The 26,716-nt window shown below is 41.7% G+C and overlaps 3 protein-coding genes across 3 annotated transcripts; 2 read left to right on the top strand and 1 right to left on the bottom strand.

Moving 5' to 3' along the window:
* The first annotated feature begins 219 nt into the window (after positions 1-219).
* On the top strand, positions 220-7,107 carry LOC117258574 (trypsin-3). The gene is made up of 6 exons (XM_033629594.2): positions 220-250; positions 711-780; positions 3,329-3,482; positions 3,621-3,759; positions 3,835-4,089; positions 6,376-7,107. The coding sequence occupies exons 1-6, from the start codon at positions 239-241 to the stop codon at positions 6,529-6,531; spliced, it is 786 nt and encodes a 261-aa protein (XP_033485485.1). The 5' UTR covers positions 220-238; the 3' UTR covers positions 6,532-7,107.
* A 3,980-nt stretch (positions 7,108-11,087) lies between these two features.
* pink1 (PTEN induced kinase 1) lies at positions 11,088-18,042 on the top strand. Its single transcript, XM_033630133.2, has 8 exons — positions 11,088-11,558; positions 12,981-13,256; positions 13,353-13,456; positions 13,555-13,737; positions 14,638-14,801; positions 14,891-15,018; positions 16,082-16,312; positions 16,491-18,042. The coding sequence occupies exons 1-8, from the start codon at positions 11,202-11,204 to the stop codon at positions 16,773-16,775; spliced, it is 1,728 nt and encodes a 575-aa protein (XP_033486024.1). The 5' UTR covers positions 11,088-11,201; the 3' UTR covers positions 16,776-18,042.
* Positions 18,043-18,931: 889 nt separating this feature from the next.
* LOC117258284 (tubulin alpha chain) lies at positions 18,932-23,905 on the bottom strand. The gene is made up of 4 exons (XM_033629029.2): positions 23,717-23,905; positions 22,638-22,860; positions 20,159-20,307; positions 18,932-20,076 (listed from the first exon to the last, which is right to left on the bottom strand). The coding sequence occupies exons 1-4, from the start codon at positions 23,717-23,719 to the stop codon at positions 19,096-19,098; spliced, it is 1,356 nt and encodes a 451-aa protein (XP_033484920.2). The 5' UTR covers positions 23,720-23,905; the 3' UTR covers positions 18,932-19,095.
* Between the last annotated feature and the right edge of the window lie 2,811 nt (positions 23,906-26,716).

A 26,716-nucleotide genomic window follows, 5' to 3' on the forward strand; every position in this document is an offset into this window, starting at 1 on the left:
ATATCCCAAGGTGCACGCAGAAAACTAGAGCTCAGAAACAGAGATAATACACAGGAACACTTTAGCTTTGTCATGTAGTAGGTCAGTTTCATTGTTGCAGCGTGAGATGGTCACAGCACAAAACAAGACAGAAAGATAATTTAAACAAAAGATCTGGACAAGGATACAGTTACAGTATAAAAGGAAACAGGGAGAGCAGTTGTCCCACCAGTTGGAGATACTCGAAAGGTTGCTGTGTATGGGCTTACAGGTAAGTTGATTGAGAAATTATGATTAATATTGAGGTGTGTGCTCGGATTTCAGAGTAAGATGGTGTTCAGTTTGTGTAATATAGGCTATATGTAAAAACTGTATTAGAATATTGGTTTAGTGCTCGAGTACACTGATAGCAATCAGTAAGAAGATCTAGCTATTGATTTCGGAATAAGGTTATGAACTTTTTGCCATTGTTTAGTGGCACTTCAGTAATTTAGAGCAAAATCTGTACAAACGTTTAATCTACAAAATGCCTTTAGGTGTCTTACATAGTCCAGTGAGGGTTCAGCTAAGACCCTTGGCACACTTAGAAACTAGGCAAGAAAGTTGTACACGTTCACAGCCTGTTGATAAAAGGTTCTTTCATTTCACACTAAGGTAACAAGATTTTATCAGGACATTTTATACTGTGTTGGCCGATGGAAGCTGCCAAAAGTCTTGTGTGTGCATTACAGGTGATGAGCAAAAACATGGCTCTGCTGCGAAGCTCTACTGTGCTGTTGCTTTTGGCTTTCTCAGTATCAAGTAAGTTCCCCTTTTGCAAAATTTTAATTCCTGGGTGCAAAATAAAAGGTATAAAATCCCAGAGTTGAGATGCAGAAATATGTTGAAAGGGACTTTCACAGAATACTGACTGACAAGCGGGTAAAAACAAAAAAATTATATATGATTGATTGATTGATTGATTTTTTTATTATTGTGTCATGCACCAGAAGTACCCAGCCCGAACGGGCTTACAAGACACCAAAAAAATAAAAAATAAATAAAAATAAAAAAAAGACAGCAAATGAAAAACCAGATACCAGGCAGTAGAGCAATTAAACATATAAACCATCCTGACACTTTTTCCAGGCTTCACATACAAAATTAGCAAGTTTAAAGACATTAAAATTAAATAACCAGTTCATTCTATCATCATCAGACATTTCGGTAAATATTGGAGTTCTCAGTTCATCATACAAGGGATAGTATAAAAAAAATGTGATTCACTTTCAACTTCGTTGAGTTCACAAAATTCACATAACTTTTAATCTTCTAGAATGTTTTTAAATCTGCCGACTTCAAGATTCAAGGGAAGGATTCCTGTTCTCAACTCTGCCACTAAGGACCTTTGATTTCTTGTTAGGTTTGCTTTAACATAAGGTTTGAGGCCATAATTGTGCTTAATTTGGATATATGTTCGTAATTTGGGCTTTAACAGAATATCATTTAACCATTTTGTCTCAAATAAAGCGAATAGCTTCTCACTAATTGAGGATATTGAACAAGTTAAATTATTACTATATATATACTGTAATCCCACCTCTTGAAATAGAGTAAATATTTCTTTTGCCCATGGAGAGCCGTTGAATTTACTCCAAATAAAACCTTTCTTATTGACCCTGTCTTCTGACATATTGACTAAACGATTCCACAATCTAATCATCTCACACTTACGTCTTATAGAACCAGGAAGCCAGCCCATGTCACCTTGAACGGCCAGAATCGGAGCAAACTTATGCACACCTAAGAAACAACGAGCGGCTCTGTTCTCTATGGAATTTGCAATTTTAGATTCCTTAAACCCCCAGACCCCTGAAGCATAATTTAATATGGGAGAGACACAAGCATCATGAAGTTGTGAATAGGTAGAATATCCAAGAGTTTTACATATCTTAAACTACCCTAATGCCCTCCCAGCTGAATCTGCTAACAACTTAATTCCCACTTCCATCGTCATAAACTCATCAAAAGATTATTCATTTTTCTAAAATGAATAATCTGGGTTTTACTTTGATTTATTATTAATCTCCATCTGTGACACCATGTCATGAGAAGATTCAACATTTTCTGTAAATCGTCCTCTGATTCAGCTAGGAGAGCAACATCATCCGCGTACAACAAAATTCCAAGAGTTACATTGTCCATGTGGATACCCAGATTTGATTCTTTGATGTTGTGGGCCAAATCATTAACATAAATAGCAAATAAATTAGGGGAAAGAATATCACCCTGTTTAACGCCAAATGGCGTACTAAACCAATCTGTCTGCATATTATTTATCTCTATACAGGCAACAGGACAACTATACATTGATTTAAGTGTTTTATAAAATCTAACATTCACCCCCGCTTTTAGATGTTTTAGGGCGAGTAGGTCTCTATGAATCCAATCAAAAGCTTTTTTGGAAATCTACGGACCATACAAATGTTGATTTACCAGCTGCAAGTCTTGTTCTAACAATAGTTGAAACAGAGTGAATATGGTCAATACAAACTCATTTTTTTCTAAAACCATTCTGCTCATCAACTAAATATTCTACGGCTTCTAAATAATGGGTCAGCCAAGCATTCAATATACTAGAATATAATTTATACACAGTACTGAGAAGGCTGATTCCCCTGTAATTTGAGGGTACCCTTAGGTCATTTTTTGATGATTTTGGGATGGGCTTAATAATAGATTTATACCAAACTGAGGGAACAATACTGTAATTAAAACAAAATTGGAGCAGACAAAAGAGGACATTTAAAAGTGACGGTGATTTTAAGACCTCATTAGGGATTTCTTCCACACCTACAGCTTTCTTCTCCTTTGACTTATGTATGGCAGCTCTCACTTCCTCCAGAGAGATATCAGAATTCAAAATTATATTAGACAAATACTCATCTTGAACCATATTTCTCTCCAGTTCATCTTTTAAAGCACATGCTTCTCTCAGGAAATTATCATCAAAATTTGAGGAAATCTGATTTCCAGAAAATAAATCAGCGAAGTCTTGCTCCCATTTTTTAAGCACCAGTTCTTTCCTAGTTTCGACGAAATCATCACTTATTATAACCTCCATAGGTATTGTCTGTACTCTCTTAGGTCCTAGTTTGTTAATCTCTTTCCAAAATTGCTGTGGATTATTGATTTGTAAGTAATGAAATATATATATATCAAATATATGTGTGTGTGTCTCTGCTGACACGACGTTAAGACGGCTTCCAACCTCTGTCTAAGATCAGAGACACAACACAGCATTAAGTATGAAATTAATGTGACATTTTTGCAAACAAAAAGAACTCACACCTATTCTCACTGTCTACAGGGACATTTACAGCCAGGATAATTGGGGGTCAGGAGGTCCCGCCATACTCCATCAAATATCAGGCATCCCTGCAGTATGAGACCGGGCAACACTACTGTGGAGGAACCTTAGTGCACCCTCAATGGGTGGTGTCTGCTGCCCACTGCTGGAGACCGTCAGTACTGACACTAGACAGTTTCAGTGACTTGCACTGATGTTATGAAAAGATGTGACAATAATTGAATGTGAAAGAACTGCGACAGCAAAGATGTCACATTGGCATTTTACACCTTCTGTCTGTTTTGGCCCTCAGGAGCAGTCTTATGCAGGTGACGCTGAGTGAACACAATCTGCTTGAAACAGAAGGATTTGAACAGGTCTTTAATGTCTCACAGATATTTGTCCATAACTATAACTACAAGTCATTCAACAATGACATCATGCTCATCAAGGTAAGAATACACTTCTCACTCTTGGTCTTACATGGATAAACTATGGGATTGCCTTAACTTTAGTTTGTGTTACAGCTGAGTGAGCCAGCACAGCTGAATGCCCATGTCCAGCCAGCTGTTTTGCCTGATGCAGACACTCCTCCACTCAGTTATGATGTCTGCACAGTGAGCGGCTGGGGTGTGACGCAGATTTACAGTTACAAACTCTCTCCTGTGCTACGTGCTGTGGACGTAAAAATAATACCTTACTGCACTTATTACTACTGGGGGAGGATCACTTCAAATATGCTGTGTGCTGGAACTCGATATGGTGGCAAAGATTCCTGCCAGGTACAGATTCTTTTTTTTTTTTATTCTGATGTGTGTGTTTTGTATATATGATTTTATTACACTTAATATTTCCCTTGGTTTTTTTTTGTGTTTTTTTTTTTTTTTTTTATCCACATGCTCTGGATTGCACACTATCATGTTGCATGTTTTAAACAGTACAGTATAATTTATCTATAGATGTGCTGTGTAGCCGTGGTGGAAAGTAACAAAGTACATTTATTGTACTGTACTTAAGTACAGTTGCTATGCACTAGCAATTCCATTAAATGCTGCTTTATAATTCTACTCTACTACAATTAAAAGGTACATGTTTTGTACTTTTACTTTAAAGGAGCTATATGTAAGAAATCTAAAGCAAATAGTCGTAAAATCCTCCTAATATGTCACAGAGACTAAGGAATAATGTTCATATAACATACTGATCTCACCGACAACAATAGTACAGCCAGAATATTTGCATTTAAAAAACATTTTTACGGTTTTCAAATCATGTTTATGTTTTGAATTTGTGTTTTGGCCTGTTGCGCCACCCACCGCCGTCTACCAGTCACGCAGTCAGTAGAGTCTCAGCATCAGTTACAGTTATGACTGAGCTACAGCAACACGGCAAGCAGCATTAGCAGTGTCCCAGTACATAGCATTAGCAGCCGGCTCCTCCTCAGCTGTATCCCAGCAGCAGCGTTAGCAGCAGAGAAGCCGGACTTGCTCGAACGGTCTGCTGGAAAACCGAAGATCACGGACGCGGTGACATGGCCCTGCCACAGCAACCGCCCGTGGGCAAACAAATCAGTCTCCAGCGTGCCGCTGTCCAGCAACCTCGAATCTGTAGGGGAGGGGGAGCGGACACGACTCGCGGCAGTATTTTGAATTTGAGTGCAGTAACCGTTTTGGCCACATTCTTACATGCAGCACCTTTAATGTACTAAATTTATCTATCAGCTTTAGTTACCTTGCAGATTCAAAATATTAATACTAAATATAATCATGTCAAATGGGGGTACACTGGGGTACCCTAGGAGCACTTTTTTGCCATTTTTTAAAAAATATTAATGAAAATATTAGTCATGAAATAAATCCTAGAATAATTATGTTACTAAATTGTAAGTGCGACTAGTCAAAAAGATGCAGTTCAATGTAATTACAATTCCATCTTTATGTTATTTTATGCTAACAGAGTCTTTCAGTTACAAGGTTGTTAGAAATCACTGATGGCAATGCGTTGTATTGTCCTAGCCTTTATGTCCAAAACAACTAAAGTAATCTTGAATCTTATATGCCTTTAAATGGGCCGAATCATAATGTTTGTTTACAATAGATTCTGGATAGAAAATCCTTCACGTCACATACATAAAATAAAACAGCGCTGAGCAAACACTGCCGTTGTTTAGTTTTGGTGCTGTATCACCATGCAAAAGGACAGCATGCATCTAGACAAGAGGCCTAAAGTCAGTGCGAGATGTAAACATTATTGGTGTCCTCCTCGGCTAAGCTGTAACATTAGCTAGCTCAGTGGTGTTTTCCTCTGCAACACAAACCTCCATTTTATTTGAGAAGTGTTACAATGTGTTTCAATGCTAACGGTTGCCTTGTGCATCACTATGAGACGCAGAGGGGCAAGTCAAAACGTTGGTATTTGACGAACTGGGGGAAAAAATGGGTTGACACTAGCTTCCTCCTTGGCTAAGCTGTTTTGTCAGCTAACTCAGAAGTGCTAGGCGAGCTAGCAGGAGATGCTAACTTCCTTCTGTTGGTGATATGGTTGGTGGGTGTAGTTGGTTCGAAAGAAATAGTTCCTACATGAAAGCACTCACAACACGGTCTGTGGATTATTTTGAGTAACCAGGTCATGATTTCTGGAAAGATACATTGCTGTTGAGTTCTTCAAATGTATTTTTTCTGGGGTTTGAGCACCACAAACTGAGTGCCATCTAGTTGTATTATATTGGAGAGAGGCAGACATCTCTACAGCTGATATCTCCACCACTCAGCAACTCACACCAAAACAATCTAGAGTGATAAATATCACTACAAGTAAGAGGAAAAAATATGTATTTTTGATTTTAGGGTGAACTATTCCTTTAAGTGCGTTTGATGCTAATACTTATGTAGTTCTGGTATTGCTTATTTTTTAAGTAAAAGGTCTGAGTCCTTCTACCATTGCTGTGTAGTGCATGTTATAATTACTGACATTATTATCCCCCCATTCATTATTGTTCTGTGTGCGTGTGGACTATTTCAGCAACTATTTCATTTTGTTCATCTTTAATTCGTCTTGGTTATCCTCAGGGAGATTCCGGTGGTCCTCTTATCTGCAATGGCTATTTCGAGGGAATTGTGTCCTGGGGTATCAGCTGTGCAAACCCATACTTCCCTGGAGTCTACACCAAAGTGAGGAACTACGTCCCTTGGATTAACTGGGTTATAAACAACAACACACCATGAACAGTCACCACGATCTTTGAAGAGCAGCAGAGACAGGCCTCTAAATTCATTCATTTTGGAAAGAAATAGCTGATTCACATTATTTTCAATGGCCTATTTCATTACTAATGATTTCTTTGTGTTTTTTAGTACTAATTGTCAACTTTACACACTAAGTTTAATTGTAATTCATTATGTCAGGGTATGCTACGGAGCCAGGGTTATCAGTCATTTCTAAGGTTTCTTGGGAATGTGTTAATACATTTGCAGTTTATTGATTTTCATTCATTCATTGTTTTAAGAAACGAGATACAAAAATAAACCCATTTTTATTGTAATTGTTTTATTAGTAGTAGTTGTAGTAGTAACAGTAGTAAACAAAATGTTAAAGCAGCATTAATCAATAGAGCTGGGCAACATCGTTAAAATCAATAATAACATTACATTTTTACCCAGGTTATTGATTGAGATTGAGACATCATACCAAAGTACTGGGTCTATACACTGACTGGTCGTCCTTTTCTAGTGTTACTACATGCACTGAATGAATGAATAAACCATCCACAGTGACAATAAAAATGAGTTCCTTGTCTTGTCCTAAGAGTTGTGCATGATTCTCGGACTCCTCATCTCACCATTACAAGAATCAAAGACGTCAACAGTTACATTCTTAAACACTGAATCAGCTAGCCTGTAAATACAGACCCAAGTCTAGAAAGATTTAGGACTTAGGATTTAGGATTTAGGAGACTGACTCACTGAGCAAAATTTAAATTGTGCTCTAGCGAGAACTCTGGATTTCCAGGGTATGAATCAGCAGCATCTGTTTTAAAAATGACATGACGATACCTGGATCCAATATCTTATTCGTGAACCCTAAAAGGCCAAAGAGGTCTGGTTGGCTGTCAGTCAGTGTTGGGTTGTTGGTGAGTGTCCATCACCCTGCGGTGCATCCCATGCCGTCATCGGCCCCCGCTGGCTTATTTTTTGACCGATTCAGCATGTTGAATCTGCGACAGTGCTAGATCTCTGAAGTCTGGTTAGTGTGTCGGGGCCAAACTGACTTCAGAGAACTAGCCAGTGATAAAGGCCCCTTGCTGAGTCACCTGACATTGTCATGTCTCAGCTAAAAAGTTGCACATGAACATTTCACAAAAACTTAAACTGATGGCCAACCTGCGTGTATGTTCTGTGCTTGCGTGAGAGGAAATAACTCTCCACACCAGCAGACGGCGGTCGCCTGTAATCGTCATTCAAAAAGGGAAAGGGAAGACTGTCTTGATGCTAGTTAGCCAGTTAGCACATTAATAACACAATCCAATGTTGAAAGAACAAAGTATATTTACTGTGAGCTCGTGAACAATAACACAAACTATCACCAAACGATTCTGCTTAAGAGCTCAATGACTAATTGAAAATAATATTACCTTATTTGACAAGTTTGTTTTGATTGTACTCCCCCTTGACTTAAGCTTTTTGTTTACTTTCCTCAGATTTCTTTTTCTTATGCGCTGAGCTGAACTGATGTTTAGAGTGATTTCATTCATGCATCACGGGCTCTGCTGACACTGATTGACACTGCCAAATTGTTCAAAAGAAGCGACGGGGGCTGCCCGGAGCATGTCTATGTCCCAAGGGTCCTCCTAAGCTTCCGAGGTCCTATGTTCCCAGGGTCATATGTTCCCTAGTTTAGTATTCTGTTAACACACACTAACATTTTCTTGTCACTCTCTGTCCCTAAAATAGCTTTGGTTTACTGTGCATATCAATACATAAGACCTTTCAGACAAAAACTCATAAATAGATTAAAATCTAAGACTAAAATTGACAAATAAGATTGTGAATGTTTCGGACCCCAGGTCTTCTCTCCTAACCTTAACCTGTTAAGAAATGGGAATTAAACCTGTCCTTAGACCACCATTCTATCCCTTATTTAGCTCATCCTTCATTTCTTAATTGGTTCTGTAATTTTCAATTAATTAATTCCTGTAATAGTTTTTTTTTATTTCTTTGGCTGCAACTAATTTTGGAACTGTCTCTTAACAGAAAGAACAATTATATTATATAAAGACCTGTGCCAGTACAATTTCATCACTCTCAGAGTCATGATATTACTCCCCTGACCCAACCCATGACATTTAAGGAATACAGAGCTGGGGAATATCTCTCTTAGGTTGACATTATGTGCTATAAAAAGATGGGGAACATAGGAAGCTGGGAGGGCACTTATGTGGAACTGGGGAACAAAGGATTCTTGGAAACTTGAACCTTGGGAACATAGGAATGACCCCTCCCCATTCAGGGAGTGAATATCAATGCAAAATTCAGTTGTCAAAATACCTGACAATAAATAAAATGATGATGACAGATGACAACAAATTCAATGAAACAATTCTCATAAACAACACAAATCTTACATGTTTGAAAAGGATTTGGGAGGAGGCAGTATACACTTATATTTCTTACCCCTTCACAACTTCTCATCAATTATTTCATGTACTTTATCTCATACATACATATATATGGCTACACACATACATGCATACACATAGCCTACATATAAACATGCACATATAGGCTATACATACAAAGACAATAAAATATTATCACAAATATAATTTATTAATATAAAAATACACACAAATACATCTTTACATATATACCTACTCATACATTTACACACATATATGCATACATACAGTACAGGCCAAAAGTTTGGACACACCTTCTCATTCAATGCGTTTTCTTTATTTTCATGACTATTTACATTGTAGAGTCTCACTGAAGGCATCAAAACTATGAATGAACACATGTGGAGTTATGTACTTAACAAAAAAAGGTGAAATAACTGAAAACATGTTTTATATTCTAGTTTCTTCAAAATAGCCACCCTTTGCTCTGATTACTGCTTTGCACACTCTTGGCATTCTCTCCATGAGCTTCAAGAGGTAGTCACCTGAAATGGTTTCCACTTCACAGGTGTGCCTTATCAGGGTTAATTAGTGGAATTTCTTGCTTTATCAATGGGGTTGGGACCATCAGTTGTGTTGTGCAGAAGTCAGGTTAATACACAGCCGACAGCCCTATTGGACAACTGTTAAAATTCATATTATGGCAAGAACCAATCAGCTAACTAAAGAAAAACGAGTGGCCATCATTACTTTAAGAAATGAATGTCAGTCAGTCCGGAAAATTGCAAAAACTTTAAATGTGTCCCCAAGTGGAGTCGCAAAAACCATCAAGCGCTACAACGAAACTGGCACACATGAGGACCGACCCAGGAAAGGAAGACCAAGAGTCACCTCTGCTTCTGAGGATAAGTTCATCCGAGTCACCAGCCTCAGAAATCGCAAGTTAACAGCAGCTCAGATCAGAGACCAGATGAATGCCACACAGAGTTCTAGCAGCAGACCCATCTCTAGAACAACTGTTAAGAGGAGACTGCGCCAATCAGGCCTTCATGGTCAAATAGCTGCTAGGAAACCACTGCTAAGGAAAGGCAACAAGCAGAAGAGATTTGTTTGGGCCAAGAAACACAAGGAATGGACATTAGACCAGTGGAAATCTGTGCTTTGGTCTGATGAGTCCAAATTTGAGATCTTTGGTTCCAACCGCCGTGTCTTTGTGAGACGCAGAAAAGGTGAACGGATGGATTCCACATGCCTGGTTCCCACTGTGAAGCATGGAGGAGGAGGTGTGATGGTGTGGGGGTGTTTTGCTGGTGACACTGTTGGGGATTTATTCAAAATTGAAGGCACACTGAACCAGCATGGCTACCACAGCATCCTGCAGCGACATGCCATCCCATCCGGTTTGCGTTTAGTTGGACGATCATTTATTTTTCAACAGGACAATGACCCCAAACACACCTCCAGGCTGTGTAAGGGCTATTTGACCAAGAAGGAGAGTGATGGAGTGCTGCGGCAGATGACCTGGCCTCCACAGTCACCGGACCTGAACCCAATCGAGATGGTTTGGGGTGAGCTGGACCGCAGAGTGAAGGCAAAGGGGCCAACAAGTGCTAAACACCTCTGGGAACTCCTTCAAGACTGTTGGAAAACCATTTCAGGTGACTACCTCTTGAAGCTCATGGAGAGAATGCCAAGAGTGTGCAAAGCAGTAATCAGAGCAAAGGGTGGCTATTTTGAAGAAACTAGAATATAAAACATGTTTTCAGTTATTTCACCTTTTTTTTGTTAAGTACATAACTCCACATGTGTTCATTCATAGTTTTGATGCCTTCAGTGAGAATCTACAATGTAAATAGTCATGAAAATAAAGAAAACGCATTGAATGAGAAGGTGTGTCCAAACTTTTGGCCTGTACTGTACATGCACATGCACATACACAGACACCATAGGCCTGTACAGTTTAGAGACAGTTATCCAAATTGTATATGTACAATGCAAATATCATGCTGAGTCAGTAAACTAAACCTAAACCGTGTACTTTGACCCATGCAGCGTATGTTGAGGAAAAACCAGAATAAAAACCTGTCATCAGTCGTTGTCAGTAACTTATTTAAATAAATATTTAAATACAGACACAGATATGTAGGTCGGCTGTCATTCTCGCGCATGCTCAGTAGCAGCTGTGTTGTTGACACAACACTGTCCTTGCCGCAGAGAGTCGAGGACTCCCCGACACAAGCGGACTCCTTCAGCAGCTCAAGTTACCTTTCCAGGTAAACTATGTCCGTGAAACACGCCATCAGCCGGGGGCTCGAGCTGGGCCGGTCGGTCCTTCAGCTGGGTCTCCTTAAATCCGGGGGCCGAGTCGCAGCAAAGCTCCGAGCTGACCGTTTCCGTGTAGGCCCGTCGGTCCGCACCGTTCAGCCTCAGGCTTTCCTGCCGTCTCGGTACCGGTATTACCGCACCTCTCTGAGGGGCCTAGCAGCCCAGCTACAGTCCGCCGGCTTCAGAAGGAGGTTCACCGGAGCGTCCCCGAGGAACAGGGCCGTGTTTCTGGCTTTCGGTCTCGGTGTGGGGCTCATTGAACAACAGCTGGAAGATGACAGAAGGAGCGCAGCCACATGTGAGGAGATCCAGGTATGGTGTCCACACATTAACGGCTGTTAATAAGTACTGTAAGGATGTACTTTAGTGTACTTGAGTCATGCTACTTATACTCCACTACAGTTAACTGACAACCATAGTAACTTACTGATTGTGACTTTACATACAAAACATTATGACCAACTTATAAACTAAATCAACTGAACTACCCTTAAAGTGAGTTTAAATAAACTATTATAGTGTTGTATCAACTAATTGCATCACTGAAATAGTCCTGCTACAATCAAAGCAACCACAAATTCAATTTTCTATGCTGCAAAAAAAAAGCTATCAACCAACCAAGTATTTATAGACTCATATGCTCTGAAATTTAGAGATTTGGTGGACTTTAAAACTGCACATTTCATGATTAAAGTAAAAAATAAGATGCCTCTAGACTGTATCCAGAAGAACGAAATTAGAGAGTCAGTATGAACTAAGAGGAACTTTGATGTTTACAAAAACAAGTATCAGAACAAATGCAAAACAGAGATGTATCTTTCAGTCAAAGGAGTTAATTTGTGAAATAATTTTGCAAAAGAATTGAAAATGTGTAAAACATTTAATGGATTTAAAAAGGATTTAATAATCAAATGATGCCAGTGTGTGTCTATGAAATTTTGTCCAGGACTCTCTTATATATGTATAGAATATATAAGGAAAACAGTGCAAATCTATTCATGTAAAAAGAGCAGGTGCAATAAGCTAATGATTAAACCTATACTTTTTCGGTCAGCACAGCTTGCTTTGTTTTGTTAGTGCTTTAAAGGTAATGACTTATTGTTGTTTTTTTCATGTGTGCATTTGCGTTATTTAAGTTGGGAAATGACCAAAATATACTGCCTAAACTAAACTTAGATGTCAACACATAACTAATAATAATTCTAACGTATATAACATACATTTCTGCATAATAATGTGACTTGCAAATACGATAAATATATGAACTGAGGAACTTTTAGCTTGTTTCCATCCTACATTGAATAAATCGTCACGTTTAATGGCCCCATGGTAACAGTTTAATGGAGCAGATGTGTCTTTTTGTACGCTCAGGGCTCCAGACTGCGACTATTCAGCCACATTTTGCGACCATGGAGCACCAGTGTGACTTGCAAATACTATTGATATATGAACTGTAGGGCTGTTTCTCACATTTAATTGTGTCGCTGTAACGGTTTAACTTTGCGCTAAGTGCTGACATCTAACTTTTGACGGGAAGCTTCAAGTTCACAGCAATACATCAACACTTCTGGCCTGAGCTGAGCCACGTGCTTCAAACTAAAAACGCCAGTTGTTGTGCTTTGACCTATTTAATTATAACAGTACTTAACTTAATTATGACAATAGCTGCTTTAGTTATCTTTTTTGAAACTTCTTCCTTGCGGTATCTTAAAAAATATTTCTCCCAATCTGCAGGCAGTGTTTAGGAAGAAAAGATTCCAGAGCCCACTCGAGCCTTTCCCCTCTGGATATAAACTGGAGGATTACATCATTGGGAATCAGATTGGGAAAGGCTCCAACGCTGCTGTGTACGAGGCTGCAGCTCGGTTTGCCCCTCAGAAGGAGAGTATCAGCGAGTGCACCCCGGTGCAGCTGAGAGAGGAAGAAGAGGAGAGGGAGACTCCTCGATCTCTGACATGCTGCTCGCTGAGATCCTTCCCTATGGCTATCAAGATGATGTGGAACTTTGGGGTGCGTATTCAATGATATTCCACACTTACCCCTACAGTTTTAGGTTGTTGCACTCACCTGTCCTGACAGCTTTATTTTGATGCCATTTGATTGCAGGCGGGGTCGTCAAGTGAGTCGATATTAAAGTCCATGTCACAGGAGCTGGTGCCTGCTGGCCCCCTGGCCTTACAGCCAGAGAGAGAACAGATCACTCTGGATGGGTATGTGTTACACTTTCAGTGCTTTCATAGTTCATTAATAGTCCTGGACAGGGTGAAGGAAAGATGCTTATGAGCTGCTGTGATCTCTCTTCATGCAGACAATTTGGAGTCCTGCCCAAAAGAGTGTCAGCGCACCCTAATGTAATCAGAGTGTACCGGGCTTTCACAGCCAACGTCCCACTGCTACCAGGTGCCCAAGAAGAGTATCCAGATGTCCTGCCCGCCAGGCTCAACCCGGCTGGTCTGGGCAGCAATCGCACTCTTTTCCTCGTCATGAAGAAGTAAGACCTGCCATCTTTCACTCTCTTCGAATGTTTTAAAACTAAGGCTTCATCTTAAATGAACACTCCACCACCCAAATTGATATACAAATGGTCATTGGAGGGTAGCAGTGTTCCTTTAAAGTAATAATCCTTTAGTCCTGGTTGATTTTTGACACCCATGGTTAATTGTGGTAAAAGCAATACAGTTTTATACTCTAGCAAACTCTCACTGAGCAGCTCTTGCATCTGTTTACAGGGCAAACAAACAAACATGGTGCTTTAATGAAGACGTCAGTCAGTCATGCCAGTAGCAGTCATGATCTAATTACATGCTACATGCTGTGTGAGTAGTTCTCCACAAAAAAGCAGGGCACAGTTTTGTTTGTTTCTTTCCTGAGGACTCACTGTGGCTACTCTTTCTTGTTCCATTTCTCCCTGCAGCACATAAACCCTATCTGCTGTCAAAAAACAGCAGGAAAATGACAGTTGTCTTACTTTGAAGATGCATTTTTGATGAACAGTGGCTGTTGGCGCCAAACACGGTGACAATTAGATTGTGTTTGCTTCATGATAAAAGCCACCTTTTGTTTTGCCAGTTGCTTTTAATGTGACCTTGGAGCAGAAGGAAATGTTTGGTGTGAATTACACTTGTTTCATACCTGTTACGGTCAACGCGGTGCAAACGGCAATATTGCGGCCTCAACACCTTGACAGATGGGGTCACACAGACTATGTTTCATGATTGGCTATCTGCAGGACCCAGGAGTGTGTATTTACACCGATTCAAGAGAAGTTTTCAAAAAGTATGCTTGTCTACAACAACAGAGCAAGAGCAGAGGTCCGCTCTGACTGCTTTGACTGCAACCAGGCGTATTAGCAGTTCCAGCAACTAACATCCTGTCTTCACCTGTGCTACAGGTACCCCGGCACGCTGCGACAGTACCTGGAAATGTCCACACTGGGCCGCAGGCAGGGCTCTCTGATGATGCTGCAGCTCCTGGAGGGTGTCGACCACCTGTGCAGACAGGGTGTTGCTCACAGGGATCTCAAATCGGACAACATACTGTTGGAGTTTGACTCAGGTCAGAGAAATACTCAGTCAGGCATCAATTCAAAGATTTAATTCCGTCAGTTCTGTCTTAACATCTCATTTGATTTTGCTTCGATGCAGACGGATGCCCTCGTTTAGTGATTACCGACTTTGGCTGCTGTCTGGCCGAGAGTGACTCTAATCTACAGCTGCCCTTCAACAGCATGTGGGTCAGCAGAGGAGGGAACGCTTCCCTAATGGCTCCTGAGGTAGGTTTAAGTAGCTCTTTATTGTTATTAAGTAAAAGCAGAACGACTTAACGGTCGCTGAGCTGTCTCTTATTGATCACTATTCAATTTAAACTTGTTTAAATGGTATTAAAGAAGCAGAGCATCACCAGCAAACAGCAGGAAGAGACTTTTGGCCCTTGGAAATTAAAATGCCTGAACACCCAGATACAGTATTTAGTATTTTTGAAAGATATACGTATATATATATATATATATATATATATACACATGTTTTTGTGGTTTTAAGTGGCACATATGATTTGAAATGAGGAACTTTCCCAAAGTGAAATGTGATTTGTTGGAGGTTAGCAGCATAAAACTACTCTCCAAGATATGGCTTTCATACAAAGATTACTCAGTCCCTCCAGGATGTTGTGACAGTGTAATTGCAACAAACAACGCAAATTCAGTAAATCCCTGTGAATTCTGTGAGACCTTGCAGTTTGTACCACAAACTTGACTAGTAACAATGGGGAAAATGTTGTGACAGAGCTGCACACACAATATTGTTTCACTCAGACTGCTGCTGCTGGAGTGTGAGCTCTGCGAATGGGAGGACAGACTGAGACACACAGTAACAGGGCTAACTGTTAGCATCACTCGCCTAAAGTTACCCAACAAATACTAACGATTGTAACGACAGAGGCAAATTGTGTCTGTGTCAGTATTTACAGGTCACCGCTGCGGGCCTTGTGACCAAGCAACAGAACATGATGAGTAGGTTGAGATCCTGTTGTGCTGAGTTAGCTCGTGCTAACCAGGCAGAGACAGCAGGAGAAGAGTGGCTCATGAAGACAGACCTGTAGCGCTGAGTTAAATAGCAGCAGGTGTCCACTCATCAGAGGATCAGTGGTTCAATCCCTGGCTCCTCCAGTCCATGGGCAAGTCCATGAACCCCAAATTGCTTGTGATAACATGGTAAATGGTTACTGAGTAGCAGGTGGCCCCATGTATGGTAGCCTCGGCCAGTTAACTACATTGTCAGTTTTTTTAATAACCATACATTGACTCACTATCATTTCCATGATGTGTTTGCCCACAGGTATCCACTGCAGTCCCAGGGTGCGGTGTGGTGATTGACTACAGCAAGGCGGACGCCTGGGCTGTGGGCGCCATCTCCTATGAGATATTCGGTCAGCGTAACCCGTTCTATCGACCGCTGGGACTGGAGAGCAGGAGCTACCAGGAGAAGCAGCTTCCTCCACTGCCCTCCAGTGTTCCCGCTGACGTGCAGCTCGTGATCCGACTACTTCTCAGGAGGAACCCCAACAAGGTACAGAAGGAATATGTTAGATACTGTGTGTCCAGTCAGTGATGGGTATGGATTGTACAGGGTGTCTACAGGTCCTGGAAAATTCTTCAAATCACATAATCTAAGCATGATTTTGAAACGTAGTAATCCTAACAGTTTCATCTTATAGTAACTCATACATGTGATTTTCACTCTGCAGCGCCCCAGTGCCCGTGTGGCCGCTAACATGCTACATCTCAGCCTCTGGGGACGGAAGGCCCTGGCCAACCAGGACAGCGTTGGCATGAAGAAGCTGGCTGATTGGCTGCTGTGCCAGTCTGCTGTGGTTCTCCTGAAGGGCTGCAGCGGACCCAGTGGGAACATGGTGGAGGTGGAGCTTCAGAGGAGCTTCCTGTCCAACCTGGACCTGGAGGACCTGCGTACCGCTGTGGGCTTCCTCCTGTACGGGAGGGAGCAGCGTCAGGCCTGCATTCTGTCTGCGTAGATCCACTATCACTCATCCAGACACACAGATTAAGAGTCTTTGATGTGTGTAGACCGGGAGTTAGAACTGACATTTAAAACTGTGAGACATGTTTGTAATATTTATAGTCTTGGCCTTTAAATCTAATAACTATTAAGACAAACGCCACACACTGTTATATGTCATCTGTGACTGTCAGTGTGTCCCAGCAGTTATTATGAATTATCAAATGGTGTAATTCACCCCTAAAGTAGTGCTGTCAATGCTGTTGAAATTCCTGACATGCTTTTCACACCATGTGTCTGCACAAACTCAGCATCTCTACTCAAAGTGCGACGAGTGCCCCTTTATGCACATTGCAACAGGTCTTGCGGGTGCATTACATCATAGATAATGAATGCTACTGTTGGTGGAGGAAAAACTTTAATATCTCTGGGTTTTCTATAGTTAATTTCTCCTTAAATGAGTTTGTTGTTCGTCAGCACGAAACAGCTAAACTGGCCAAAAAATGCAACGTACCAATGGCTACGAGTAATTCTGTTTTAAGAGTGAACGTTTTCTTTTATAAGCTCTGATGCACTTTTTCGATATTTGCTGAGACTGACCCAACACTACTGCTGTCACCTGGGTGCTTGGCTAAGACTGGTCTGTGTAGAAGTTCAGCACTGATAAAGCTGAGGGCCAATGCAGATATTTTACATTACTGACATTAATTGTCAAACCCTACTGTGTAGGTAAGTTTTAGATATTCACAGGGATCATGCGGCCCTTAGACAGCTTGTTCATCCATCAGATTGTCAGCGTAAGGTCATGAGCCAAACGATCATGTGTTAACCCATGCTGTACAACGTAAAAACCTCCCCCACATGTCACTACAAAGTTCTCACAATGATGAGGGTACATAGCATGGATCATGAGTATTAATTTTGTTCCTGTGGTTTGCACTTTATGTCGACGTTTGCACTTGCTCAGAGCCGTTGTAATGGCTTCCTGGTGTTTGTTGCTAGCTTACCTACAACATAATACTTATTATATTCTGGTACTTTATTTAAAAAATTATGATTTGAGTAAAGTGATTTAGCCTGTCAGACTTCACTATGCTCTGTTCTCAAAACTAGTCGCAGCAAGTCTGTCATAACAGGCATAATTAAATATCATAATCATGTAGTCAGTGAGGGATACAAGATATAGAGGGTGTGAGTTTTGATACTAAAGATGGCGAGAAATATTTTGGATATATGTAGATTTTTCTGCCGTGTTTCAGAATAAAAATATCTGTTGGAAAAGAGCTCTGAGTCAGTTGTGCCAGTCATTTCTCTTCTTTATTACAGCCCTGTTGTTTCTAAGTTGTAACGTCTCTGCGAGTTCAGTGAATTTCAATAATTAACACAGTTGCTGGCACACACCATACACCACCACGATACCATTGATTGGCTCTCATTCCCCTGACCGAAATCTAACTAAGCATCTATTTGACGTTATGTCACGGTGCATCTGACGCTGCCAAGTACCACCACAGACCGTCCAGGAGCTCACTGACGCCTTGATCCAGGTCTGGGAGGAGATCCCCCAGGACACCATCCGCTCACGCACCAAGAGTATGCCCACATGTTGCCGGGAGTGCATTCAGGCATGTGGGGGCCGTACACACTACTGAGTTACATTATGAGTTGGATCAGCCTGTGATTTCAATTCTTTACTTTGATTTTCAGTGTGATTTTGAAACCAGCCCTCAGTGGGTTGATGATTTTGGTTTCCACTGACTGTTTCGTCATTTTGTTCTCAACAAATTACCCAGTGTACATCAGTAAAGAGTTTCAACTTGAATTATTTGTTCATTGAGATCTGAAGTGATTTAAGTGTTCCCTTCATTTGTTTGAGTAGTATATAATGTCATCACCTCATTTTGTATCCTATTAGACCTTTGTGCGTATATTTGTCACAATAAGAGAATTAATTCTTGAGTTATTGCTTCTTCTGAGGTCACATTTGACCTTTGACCACCAAAATGTTACCACCAAACAGACCGACCACCAAAAGTTCAAGTGGACTTTTGAGCCAAATTGGAAGAAATTCCCTCAGGGCATCCTTGAGAAATCGAGTTCCCAAGAATGACCACCTGAAAACAATATGCCCGAGTCATAGAAGCAAGGTTCAATAAATAACACACAAACAACTTGACGTTACAGGAGTTTTATTTAGGACAGAGCCAAACAGGCATTGTAATGACTTTTACTCTGAAAAAGCTGGTTATGAATACTCAAACATTTCTGTTTGGGTTTTGTTTCGGAACAAATGAAAGCATTTGTTTCTTGTGTTACTTGTGCTTTAACGTCCCTTTTTAATATTCCTCTCCCTCCTCCTCTCCCTCACCCTCGATGGAGTCGACTCCAACCTCCTCATAATCCTTCTCCAGAGCTGCCATGTCCTCTCTGGCCTCAGAGAACTCTCCCTCCTCCATACCCTCACCTACATACCAGTGAACAAAGGCACGCTTAGCGTACATCAGATCAAACTTGTGGTCCAGCCGAGCCCAGGCCTCTGCAATAGCAGTGGTGTTGCTCAGCATGCACACAGCCCTCTGGACCTTGGCCAGGTCTCCACCAGGAACTACAGTGGGTGGCTGGTAGTTGATGCCTACCTTGAAACCAGTGGGGCACCAGTCCACAAACTGGATGGAGCGCTTGGTTTTAATGGTGGCGATGGCAGCATTGACATCTTTGGGCACCACATCACCACGATACAAAAGGCAACAAGCCATGTATTTGCCGTGGCGAGGGTCACATTTTACCATCTGATTGGCGGGCTCGAAGCAGGCGTTGGTGATTTCTGACACTGAGAGCTGCTCATGGTAAGCCTTCTCAGCAGAGATGACAGGGGCATAGGTGGCCAGAGGGAAGTGGATACGGGGATATGGCACCAAGTTGGTCTGGAACTCTGTCAGATCAACATTGAGGGCGCCATCGAAACGAAGGGATGCAGTGATGGAGGACACAATCTGACTGATCAGCCTGTTCAGGTTGGTGTAAGTGGGACGCTCGATATCGAGGTTCCTGCGGCAGATATCGTAGATGGCCTCGTTATCTACCATGAAGGCACAGTCAGAGTGCTCCAGGGTGGTGTGGGTGGTCAGGATGGAATTGTAGGGCTCCACCACAGCGGTGGACACCTGGGGAGCTGGGTAGATGGAGAACTCCAGCTTGGACTTCTTGCCGTAGTCCACGGACAGACGCTCCATCAGCAGGGAGGTGAAACCAGAGCCGGTGCCACCTCCGAAGCTGTGGAAAACCAGGAAGCCCTGAAGACCAGTGCACTGGTCAGCCTGAGGACGGAGAGGCAAATATGTGAGATAACACATGATGATTTATATTTTGAATCAACATTAGGAAGATCAAGATACCCACCAGTTTGCGGATCCTGTCCAGCACCAGGTCGATGATCTCTTTGCCGATGGTGTAGTGTCCACGGGCGTAGTTGTTGGCAGCATCCTCCTTGCCAGTGATCAGCTGCTCAGGGTGGAACAGCTGGCGGTAGGTCCCAGTGCGCACCTCATCTGAGGAGACGGATTCAATTAGAAACTATTCAACTGAGGGTTTGACTAAATTAAATCAGGACACAACTATGATGTCTTTATTTAAAGGAATATATAACCCACGAAATTACCATTTGGTTATCTATTACTCACCGTGTGTTACCTTGAATTTGTGAAGAAAACTCACATGCCTCCACGGTGAACGAAGAATCCAAAAACAGCAATGAATTTAAAGAAGATTAATCAAAACTACATCAAAAGATCTATTCAAAAACTCTCAATCAACTCATCCAGTATAATCCAAGTCTCACTGAACCTATCCTCAGTACTTCCCAAACACATGCATTTTCACTAAATCCTGTCACAGCTCAAGTTTCTTAAGTTGTTGTTTTTATTTCATTCATTCATGTTGTTTCCTGTTTTACTTTGAAACTCACATCTCTGGTTTCAGATCACTTCACTTCCTGTGCCTGTGTGTTTCCCGCCCTTCTGATGACTTCACCTGTGTCTCTTTATCCTTCCCCTCACCAGAGTATTTAGTGTGCGTCCTGTTTTCTCTCAGTGCCAGTTCGTCTTAGCTCCTTGTGTGTCTAGTGTTCCCGCCTTTTGTTTCCTGGTGTCCTTTTCTTGTATTTTTTGGATTTAGCCTGTTGACTCTGCCTCATCCCTGTTGGAGTTGTTTGCCTCCACTGATAGTTCCTCTGTGTACTGAATGTACCTTTTGACACATGAAGACTCTGTTATTTTACCTGAACTGTCTCCAGAGCCGTGCGTTAGAGTCCACTCTCACCTGAGGTCTGTACCATGAAGCCAGTTCAACTTACCCAGAATATCTCCTCGTTATCTGGCTTGACTAACCCTAACATTGGCCGTCTGGGTAACCGGTACCACAAAGCTGGTTATCAACTAGTTCAGTCAACTCTGGGTTTTCCAATCCAGCCACAAGCACGTTCATGTGAAAGAGTCGGGGGTGTTGATTACAAGCGACATCATTGGAACCATGAATGAAGTAGGCTCCTTCATATCATATTAATGACATGATTTATCCTGGTAAATTGAAAACCAGCCTTGTAGCACTAAAAACCCAGAGTTAACCCTGAAGTTACCTCGCTAACTCTAAATCCTTCTTCGTAGTAAAGGCCTCTGGTTCACCAGTTGTTACAAACCCCTATTGTTTAAAACTTCTGCATACAAGTAGCACGCACGGACAAGCACTTCACTCTTTAAAACATACGCATTTGCCCCACAAATTGGTGCATTAAAAATACCAGAATGCTGGACCTTAAGTGTTTGAGGCTCAAAATCTTCTGACGGAGTACCCCAAATCCTCCATTTTATGTGTCCCCACCTATGCTGAAATGAAGCCTAGCCTTTTGAGAAGAGCATGCATTTGAACTTGTGGATTCCATTGAGCTTTGTTGAAACATGCCTGCGTGCTGCTCATTCATGTCTGAGTGTTTTGAATCATAAGGTTTTAGCAAAAAAAGCACAAATTTGGGAAGTACTGAGTATACGACTGGATAAATAAAACTGTTGTTTGGATGTTTTAATAAAATGTTGCTGTTGTTAAAAGTTGACCCCCTTTACTTCAATTCATCAAGAATTTTCTCCGTTTTTGGATCCTTCGTTCACCGTGGAGGCGTGCAAGAAAAACGATTCAAAACACTTCTGCGAAAACAATCTCAGACATGGACGAGTAGCATGCAGGCACACTTGAATGACACTCAATGGAATCCACAAGCAGAGTTCAAATGCATGCTCTTGTCAAAGGGCGTAGGCTTTGTTTCAACATAGGTGGGGACACATATAAAATGAGTAGGTTTGGGTGCCTCCAGAAAATTTTGAGTATCACACAGCTGATTTCCTGCATTCTGGTGAATTTTAATGCACCAATTTGTGCCTTTTCTGCATCAATTTATGGTGTAAATGTCTTTAATTTTGGCAAAATAAAGCCCTCTGCTACATTCAATAAAGAGTGAAGGGGACATGCTCCCTGTATTGCCCTCAAAATCTACACCTATGTGCTTGTTTGCGCGTGCTACGTGCATGTAGAAGTGTTTTAAACAATGGGTATTTAGTAAAAATGCATGTGTTTGGGAAGTACTGGGCATACGACTGGACAAATGAGAGACTGAGAGTTTGTAAACAGGTGGTCTTAAACGTGGTCTCCTTTACTTAAATGATTCAGAGATTGAGATTCAAGAATCTCTGCTGTTTTTGGATTCTTCGTTCACCATGCAGGCATGCGAGAAAAACAATGTTTTCTTTATGAATTCGAGGCAACACAAGCTGAATAATTGATAAACAAATAATCATTTTGTGGCTGAGGTGTCCCTTTAATGAGAGTGTACCGATGACAGTGGGCTCCAGGTCGACGAACACCGCCCTGGGGACGTGTTTTCCAGCTCCGGTCTCGCTGAAGAAGGTGTTGAATGAATCGTCTCCTCCTCCGATGGCTTTGTCGCTGGGCATCTGACCGTCCGGCTGTATCCCGTGCTCCAGGCAGTAAAGCTCCCAGCAGGCATTGCCAATCTGGACACCAGCCTGACCGACGTGGATGGAGATACACTCACGCTTGGGGGGGGCGACAAAGAAGATTGGGATTAAAGAACCTGAAACACAGTCACTGCTGCTAATTAAAATGGAGGAGAGAATGTTCAAATGGAGGCTGCAGATCAGCACACACTGCTTCAATTGATTCCTCGCTCATTTCTTGTTACAGTCTATTGTCTATGAAATCACTTCTGACTGAGGTCCAGTGTTTCTTTTATTCTACAGGAGCTCGTACATTTTCTGCTGCGACACAAGACTGTCTAGGATTACTGTAGGGAGAGGATTATCTAAATAGGTCAGACATGATGCAAAGAACTGTCTCTTTAAAAGCCACATTCTTACCTTACTATGGTATTTCTACATAATTTTATTCTATTGTATATTAAAGAAATATATTATAGATGACTTTATTTTATGTGACACATAACAGCAGTCAGATGGACTGACTGTTTCACATAAAATGATCTTCAAGACAAGCAGCACTGAACTGATGTGATATATATTTATGCAGAATCTGTTATATAAAATGGTCAGTAAATATGGGCGACACATTGTTAGTGTGAAGGCAGTGCTGAAGCAAAGTCTACCTAAGCTGATTTAGAGAGGTTTGTGGGAAGAGGATTAGACGCTTGTCGTGCAGGAATGCATGTGAAAAACATTTGAATTGCCTGACAGCAACAATAGTGACAATGAAATAATTTGTAGTCAAAATAAGATGCAGAATATGTCGAGACATGAAGGTGTGACAATGGAGACATCGCGTACATGACCTACTTTCCCTCGTCTTCACTTCAGGTTCATATACTGCACAACATACAATCAATAAACAATCACTGTCCATTGGTAATAAAATCATAGAAATGCACTGATTACTCACCATGATGGCTCGTCGCTATTATGCAATGTAATGAGACAAGTCTGGAGAGTGTTGGCGTCTGAAGTGCGCAGCGTCGGTGTGAGGCTGATCTGCTGATGCTCCTCTCTCTGCCTCTTCAGGAGGACACGTGAAGTGCGCACATTTAAAAAACCCTCCTCCTCCGTCTGCAGCACTGACTCTTTCATATCCACACACACAACCGTAAACGATGCTGTGGCTGGGCTCGTGGCTGAGGTCCCTCCTCGTTTGGAGGATGTGTTGATGGTTCGGTCCAGGGTTGTGCGGGATACACGTGCCATAGATGCAAAAACTAGAACCACACCTTACTCACCATACTGTCCAAATTACAGGATGTTTAAACTGTCAGATGTTATTTATTTATTTATTGCTGGAGGATCTGGGAAGAGTGCTTCATTTTGCCAAACTGTTTCAGTAGATTTTAAATGCCATCATGTTGGTTGGGTTAAATCAGGGGTAGGCGATCTGCGGCTCTGGAGCTGCATGTGTCTCTTTCGCCCCCTCCAGTGACTCCCTGCGGCTTTGACATAAAATAATCTGGAAATTAGTAACAGTTATTTTTTTAACATTCAAAATTTTGTTTGTCCCGTTTGTCCCGAAAGGCCCGTTTCCACTGCAGGAACTTCGGGGTAATTTTACTGGGCTGGGGCTGTTGGTGTGTGTCTCCACCGCAGGAACCACCCCGAAGGACAGAGTTCTGGAACTTTTACAGGGGCTAAACAAGTCCCTGCCTCGGAGTAGGTACTCAGAACGGCCCCGAGAAACTCCTGGCTGGGGCTTGGGGTTTACTTGGTGCTGATTGGATATGCTCAAGGCGGGATGTGACGTCAACAGAAAGTTACAATATAGCCAGCATTTTTAAAACTCCGCAGACGAGGGTTAGCTCGTTCATATAGCTTCCACCGCCATTTAAACGAAGAGACACACCAGAAACACAGCAACCACCTCAGCTCCTTCCGTAAGGGATAATGTATAGTGCGCCGGTGACTGTTGAAAAATAACTCCCGACAGGGGAATGGAACCCCGGAAGGGAGATTTTTCAACTGTCACCGGCTCACTATACTATAGAGGAAATCGCCTTGTTGTTTACAAATACTTACACGTATATACATACAGTACAGGCCAAAAGTTTGGACACACCTTCTCATTCAATGCGTTTTCTTTATTTTCATGACTATTTACATTGTAGATTCTCACTGAAAGCATCAAAACTATGAATGAACACATGTGGAGTTATGTACTTAACAAAAAAAGGTGAAATAACTGAAAACATGTTTTATATTCTAGTTTCTTCAAAATAGCCACCCTTTGCTCTGATTACTGCTTTGCACACTCTTGGCATTCTCTCCATGAGCTTCAAGAGGTAGTCACCTGAAATGGTTTCCACTTCACAGGTGTGCCTTATCAGGGTTAATTAGTGGAATTTCTTGCTTTATCAATGGGGTTGGGACCATCAGTTGTGTTGTGCAGAAGTCAGGTTAATACACAGCCGACAGCCCTATTGGACAACTGTTAAAATTCATATTATGGCAAGAACCAATCAGCTAACTAAAGAAAAACGAGTGGCCATCATTACTTTAAGAAATGAAGGTCAGTCAGTCTGGAAAATTGCAAAAACTTTAAATGTGTCCCCAAGTGGAGTCGCAAAAACCATCAAGCGCTACAACGAAACTGGCACACATGAGGACCAACCCAGGAAAGGAAGACCAAGAGTCACCTCTGCTTCTGAGGATAAGTTCATCCGAGTCACCAGCCTCAGAAATGGCAAGTTAACAGCAGCTCAGATCAGAGACCAGATGAATGCCACACAGAGTTCTAGCAGCAGACCCATCTCTAGAACAACTGTTAAGAGGAGACTGCGCCAATCAGGCCTTCATGGTCAAATAGCTGCTAGGAAACCACTGCTAAGGAGAGGCAACAAGCAGAAGAGATTTGTTTGGGCCAAGAAACACAAGGAATGGACATTAGACCAGTGGAAAGCTGTGCTTTGGTCTGATGAGTCCAAATTTGAGATCTTTGGTTCCAACCACCGTGTCTTTGTGAGACGCAGAAAAGGTGAACGGATGGATTCCACATGCCTGGTTCCCACTGTGAAGCATGGAGGAGGAGGTGTGATGGTGTGGGGGTGTTTTGCTGGTGACACTGTTGGGGATTTATTCAAAATTGAAGGCACACTGAACCAGCATGGCTACCACAGCATCCTGCAGCGACATGCCATCCCATCCAGTTTGCGTTTAGTTGGACGATCATTTATTTTTCAACAGGACAATGACCCCAAACACACCTCCAGGCTGTGTAAGGGCTATTTGACCAAGAAGGAGAGTGATGGAGTGCTGCGGCAGATGACCTGGCCTCCACAGTCACCGGACCTGAACCCAATCGAGATGGTTTGGGGTGAGCTGGACCGCAGAGTGAAGGCAAAGGGGCCAACAAGTGCTAAACACCTCTGGGAACTCCTTCAAGACTGTTGGAAAACCATTTCAGGTGACTACCTCTTGAAGCTCATGGAGAGAATGCCAAGAGTGTGCAAAGCAGTAATCAGAGCAAAGGGTGGCTATTTTGAAGAAACTAGAATATAAAACATATTTTCAGTTATTTCACCTTTTTTTGTTAAGTACATAACTCCACATGTGTTCATTCATAGTTTTGATGCCTTCAGTGAGAATCTACAATGTAAATAGTCATGAAAATAAAGAAAATGCATTGAATGAGAAGGTGTGTCCAAACTTTTGGCCTGTACTGTATATATATATATATCTCACATCTTTTTCACGTCACTATATCACCGTTTAGACTAATCTGATGTTTGTAAAGTCTATAACCACAATGACTGAACAAACATTACTATTTGTGTGCATGTTTTGTAATTAATAACATGGTTATCGTAGATTAGCTGGCTAACCGTTAGCTGTTAGCCATTAGCGGTGTCTGTAATAACTCATTAACTCAATAAAGGGTCCGTGAAAAAAATATTTTTTCCAG

Source organism: Epinephelus lanceolatus, chromosome 8 (genome assembly GCF_041903045.1).
Source record: "Epinephelus lanceolatus isolate andai-2023 chromosome 8, ASM4190304v1, whole genome shotgun sequence".
Classification (NCBI taxonomy): Eukaryota; Metazoa; Chordata; class Actinopteri; order Perciformes; family Serranidae; genus Epinephelus; species Epinephelus lanceolatus.

Bases quoted from the DNA above. Each gene is read 5' to 3' on its own strand.
- LOC117258574 (XM_033629594.2), top strand. The intron at 781-3,328 runs GTAAGTTCCCCT...CACTGTCTACAG, and splicing joins TTTGGCTTTCTCAGTATCAA to GGACATTTACAGCCAGGATA. The intron at 3,760-3,834 runs GTAAGAATACAC...TTTGTGTTACAG, and splicing joins ATGACATCATGCTCATCAAG to CTGAGTGAGCCAGCACAGCT.
- pink1 (XM_033630133.2), top strand. From the start codon at position 11,202: ATGTCCGTGAAACACGCCATCAGCCGGGGGCTCGAGCTGGGCCGGTCG. The intron at 13,457-13,554 runs GTATGTGTTACA...CTCTTCATGCAG, and splicing joins GAACAGATCACTCTGGATGG to ACAATTTGGAGTCCTGCCCA. The intron at 15,019-16,081 runs GTAGGTTTAAGT...GTTTGCCCACAG, and splicing joins CTTCCCTAATGGCTCCTGAG to GTATCCACTGCAGTCCCAGG.
- LOC117258284 (XM_033629029.2), bottom strand. The intron at 20,308-22,637 runs GTACACTCTCAT...CCGTCTCCTCAG, and splicing joins CCTGGAGCCCACTGTCATCG to ATGAGGTGCGCACTGGGACC. The intron at 20,077-20,158 runs GTGGGTATCTTG...CTCCGTCCTCAG, and splicing joins TGGACAGGATCCGCAAACTG to GCTGACCAGTGCACTGGTCT.